Here is a 5207-nt window from a genome sequence, read left to right as displayed (position 1 = left end):
ATATATATATATATATATATATATATATATATAACATCTTATATATTTATATAAGTAAATATTTTACCTGTTATAGACAGATCTGCATAATTGATTCAACCTTTATTTAGACAGGTTAATCCCATTGAGCCACGAGGACTCATTTACAAGACAGACCTGATATTCAATTCAATTCAACTCAATTCAAAAATACTTCATTAATCCCAGAGGGAAATTAAATGTTGTAGCTCATTTTCCTTGTTTCATAAAAGAGTTGTTCTAGATGTTGATGGTTGTGGGCGAGAAGGATCTCTTGTGATGGTCCGTCTTATAGCAGATCTGAAAAAAACTGGCCACAGATGTTGATCCATTTACTTGCACTTGGTTGGCCTCCTGGGCTTCAGGATCACCTGAATGTTGGGCAGAAATCCTCCCAGGGCAATGGCCACTCCTCCCAGCAGCTTGTTGAACTCCTCATCGCTGCGGACAGCCAACTGTAGGTGCTGATGGACGATCCTGTCCTTCCGCTGTCATGAGCCGTGTTTCCTGCTAGTTCCAGGATCTCAGTGGTCAGGCACTAGAGCACAGCTGGCAGGTAGGTGAAACATCCTTTTCAACTCATTTGAAATTTAGGGATGTAGTTGAGATATTACTTGAGCTTTTGAGATGTTAATCAGCTGATGTTGGTTGTAGAAACTGCCTTGTTGCCATGGTTACACATCATAACAAATGTCCAAAACTAAAAAAGTTTCAGTAAAAATCCTTCCAGCTGCACAGCATCCGATACCAGAGGAAACAATCATCCAAAAAATGCGATTTACATCCAGAAAAAGAGGAATTAAAGTTTCCAAAAGCAAAACCTCAGAATGAAAGTAACAGAGCTGCTCCAACATGCAGCCACCTTGAGTGGCGCAATATTCTGACTAGCTTTAATATCTAATGGCTTGCGTTGGTGAGACAAAGGCCAAAGCGGATTTCTAACTTTACAACGGAGCCTACATTTAAAAAGCTCTGGAAACTATTGCTTAAATATCATATAATTTTTTGTAATCATGCAATTAAACGTATTGTGTTTTAAATGTACAACTGTACAATCATTTGTATTTACTGGCCAAGTGTGTAAGTACACACAACAAATAGGTCTTTGGATTGGGGTGTCTTGTGAGTAGTTTAATTTAAGAACTTATTTACCCGTTCTACACAATATACAGCCAGTGTGCTTAAGGTGAGTCCACAAAGTGTAGGAGAAAAAAGCAAAATGTATCGGTCAGTTCAACTGTGATGGACTTGTGACCTGTCCAGGGTGTCCCCTGCCTCCTGCACAGTGACTGCTGGACATGGGCACCAGTGACCCCCGCAACACAAAAAGGAAGAAGCGGGTAAAGAAAATGGATGGATATATAGTCAGTTCAATAATATAGAGCAGGTGTAAAAACAAGTGTGATGACTTGAGGGAAAAACTTGCTCTCGTGGCAGCTAAGCTTGGTCTGCAGATGTCTGAGTCTCCTGTACGTTCACTTTATATTTATAGTTTACTACCATTTCCATAAGCAGCATAAGCTCTAACAAAAGTTGAAATCGAACTAAGAGTAAAACCATAACAAGCTATAAAAAGTACACGCTCAGCTGAAAGAAGATAAAACCATACTGTGCATTTTGTAAAAGTTGTTTACTTACAGAAAAAGACAAAAACTGTCTTGTTGGGGTTAAAGGCCACTCGTTCTATAGTCATTCCCACCAGTTCCTTCACAGGCTTCTTGTCCCACTCTTCAGGAATGGGCTCACTCTGCATTTTGGGCTGATAAAACATAATAATACTCAGGGTACCTTACCTTACCCCCCACATGTGTCATGTGCCATGGAGCATATAAGAGTGTTACCTTGGCGTTGCCCTCGAGGTAGGACTGACAGAACCGCTCGATAGTCTCATCGTTCAGGGTGTCAGATGGCAGCTGGTAGGTGACATGATCTGTAAGGTTGACCAGTCGAATAAGGGGGGCCTCAAAGTCCCGAACCCGAAAGTACTCCATGAGTCTGCCATTACGGGATTCATCCACATTCACCAAAACAAAAAGAATCTGGCACACAGACACACAAATACACTCAGGATTTATGCTTTGTAAATATTTATGGGTCAATAACTTTAGAAGATATATGGATGCAGTTGGGCAGCACGGTGGCACAACTGGTAGAGCTGCTGCCTCTCAGTGAGCAGGTCCCTGGTTCAAATCCCGGTCCGGGGGCCTCTCTGGGTGGAGTTTGCATGTTCTCTCCGTGCATGCGTGGGTTTTCTCCGGGTACTCCGGTTTCCTCCCACAGACCAAAAACATGCATGTTAGGCTGATTGGTAACTCTAAATTGTCCCTAGGTGTGAGTGGGAGAGTGAATGGTTGTTTGTCACGTTTGTCTCTATGTGGCCCTGTGATGGACTTGCGACCTGTCCAGGGTGTACCCCACCCCTCGCACAGTGATTGCTGGACATGGGCACCAGCGACCCCCGTGACCCAAAATGGAATAAACGGGTAAAGATAATGGATGGATGGATGGATATTCTTAAACACACATTTAAATGTCTTCTTCTTTTTTTTGGCTTTTCCCTCTTCAGAGGTCGCCACAGCGAGTTATTCTCCTCCATCTCACTCTGTCCTCACTCCAACTACCTTTATTTCCTCTCTAACTAAATCTATATATCTCTTCTGTCTTTCTCCTGGCAGCTGCATTTCTAACATCCTTCTACCAGTATACCCACTGTCCCTCCTCTGGACATGTCCAAACCATCTCAGTCTGGCCTCTCTAACTTCATCTCCCAGTTGTTCAACCTGTGCTGTACCTCTGATGATCTCATTTCTAATCTTATCCAGCCTTGTCACTCCTAAGGAGAACCTCAACATTTTCATTTCTGCCACTTACAGTTCTTTCTCCTGTCTTTTTGTCAATGCCACTGTCTCCAGACCATAGAACATAGCTGCTCTCACCACTGTCTTGTAAACTTTTCCTTTGACCTTTGCGGACACCATTTTGTCACAAATCACTCCTGAAACTTTTCTCCATCCACTCCATCCTGCCTGGACTCTCTTTTTCACTTCTTTACCACATTCCCCATTTTCCTGGACAGTGGACCCCAAGTACTTAAAGTCCTGCACCTTTGTGACCTCTGCTCCTTGTAGCTTCACTGTTCCACCGACCTCCTTCTCATTCACACACATGTACTCTGTCTTACTACGGCTGACTTTCATTCCTCTTCTTTCAAGTTCATACCTCCACCTCTCCACGTTCTCTTCCACCTGTTCCCTGTTGTCACCACAGATCACAATGTCATCTGCAAACATCATCGTCCACAGGGATTCCTGCCTGACCTCATCTGTTAGTCGGTCCATCACCAGAGCAAACAAGAAGGGGCTCAGAGCTGATCCTTGATGCACCCCCACCTCCACCTTGAAGCATCTGTCACTCCTACAGCACATCTTACCACTCTCCTGCTGTCCTCATACATGTCCTGTACCAGTCTAACATACTTCTCTGCCACTTCAGATTTCCTCATGCAATACCACACCTCCTCCCTCGGCACTCTGTCATATGCTTTTTCTAAATCCCCAAAGACACAATGGAGTTCTTTCTGACCCTCTCTGTACTTCTCCATCAGCATCCTCAAAGCAAAGATGGCCTCTGTGGTGCTCTTTCTTGGCATGAAACCATACTGCTGCTCACAGATAGTCACCTCTCGTCTAAGTCTTGCTTCCACAACTCTCTTCCAGATCTTCATCGTGTGGCTCATCAACTTAATTCCCCTGTAGTTGCTACAACTCTGTACATGACCCTTGTTTTTAAAAATGGGCACCAGCACACTTCTTCTCCATTCCTGAGGCATTTTCTCACCCTCAAATATTGAGTATTTAAATGTAAATGCCAAATTTCTCACATTGATTCCTTTGTTTTATATGTTGTCATTATGCTTAAAAAAACATTATATGCCTGGCTGTTGTGTTATCGCCAAACTGAGAGAAAGCTGAATAAAATCTAAGCTTTATCGCTTCAGGTTGGGGGTTGAGGGTAAAGCCTTTAACTGCAGAAGAGTTGTGTATTAAATATGAATCTATCTCTTTCTTTGTGTGTGTGTGTGTGTGTGTGTTGTGTACCTTCATTCTGAATGCCTCTGCAGCACTGTTGAAAGCAGAGAAAATCTCTTTAAAGCCTTCAGAGCTTTTGTTGACAAAAAGGAGAGCGTGGTTTAACACAGGGGAACTTAAGATCTGAGAGGCTGTCTGAAGGACGAAAAGGAAAAAAGAATCACACTAAACACCTTGATGGCATTTCAGCAAGTCCAGACTACAAATAACTCAACAAACACCCAAATATATATATTTATTTAATTTTTTATTTATTTATTTATTTACTTATTTTCAAAGTGGAAGCAAGTATTCTAACAAGATTATTTGTCAAAATTATTCAGTTGAAGCGCATCAAGCCTTGTTTAAAGTACAGGTCAGTGTAGGTGGATGGAACAAAACACTGAACTTTAACAAGAAATGTGACTGCCATTTGTTTCATTTACACTTCACAGGATTCTATCCACATCATAACATGTGCAGTAACTGTCACTGGCAGAGTTTACCTTCTAATATTTAAAAAAAATACTGATACACCAAATCACAAACCTGCTTGTGGCTGGTCTGTCTGTTACACACAGGTGAAATTTTTCCATCAACAGTCCTACCTGCCCGTTGTACTCAGTGACCAGGTCCATCTGGTAGACTGAGATAAAGATGATCAGCTCCTCTTTTGATGTTTCAGGTTTCATTTTGTAACTCTGGATGAGCTGAGACTGCAACACATAGAAAAATATACAGTCACATGGGCAAACCCCATGGATGGATGGATGGATGGCAGAGCAATCACATGAAAATACAATGCACAACTTGATTTTATGTATTTATTTATTTATACAGGGAGTCTCATTGAGTCACGAGAACTCATTTTCAAGAAAGGCTTGTTTGGGATCAGATGACGGAGGTTAAGGGCCTTGCTCAGGGGCCCAGCGTGGGGCAAATGAGGGTGGAGGGAGGTGTGGGTGTTTCACCTTTTCCACCAACATTTTGATGTTGTCAGTTCAGGGAATTGAACCTGCAACTTTTCAATCACAGGCCCATCTTCTCTAACCTCTGTTCCACCAATGCAATATATTAGATAGATAGATAGATAGATAGATAGATAGATAGATAGATAGATAG

The 5207-nt window shown here is 42.1% G+C and overlaps 1 protein-coding gene across 1 annotated transcript in view; it reads right to left on the bottom strand.

Annotated features, from left to right (window-relative positions):
• zgc:136472 (uncharacterized protein LOC678514 homolog) overlaps nucleotides 1-5207 on the bottom strand; it is an 11271-nt gene that overhangs the window by 2097 nt on the left and 3967 nt on the right. The window contains exons 5-8 of the mRNA XM_037690297.1: nucleotides 4694-4801; nucleotides 4116-4241; nucleotides 1860-2057; nucleotides 1657-1777 (exon numbers count right to left, since the gene is read on the bottom strand). Of these exons, the coding sequence (XP_037546225.1) occupies nucleotides 1657-1777; nucleotides 1860-2057; nucleotides 4116-4241; nucleotides 4694-4801 (553 nt within the window). The remainder of the gene's footprint in view (nucleotides 1-1656; nucleotides 1778-1859; nucleotides 2058-4115; nucleotides 4242-4693; nucleotides 4802-5207) is intronic.

Source organism: Nematolebias whitei, chromosome 16 (genome assembly GCF_014905685.2).
Source record: "Nematolebias whitei isolate Nwh7 chromosome 16, NemWhi1, whole genome shotgun sequence".
In the NCBI taxonomy this organism is placed as follows: Eukaryota; Metazoa; Chordata; class Actinopteri; order Cyprinodontiformes; family Rivulidae; genus Nematolebias; species Nematolebias whitei.
This window is presented reverse-complemented; position numbering and strand designations above follow the sequence as displayed.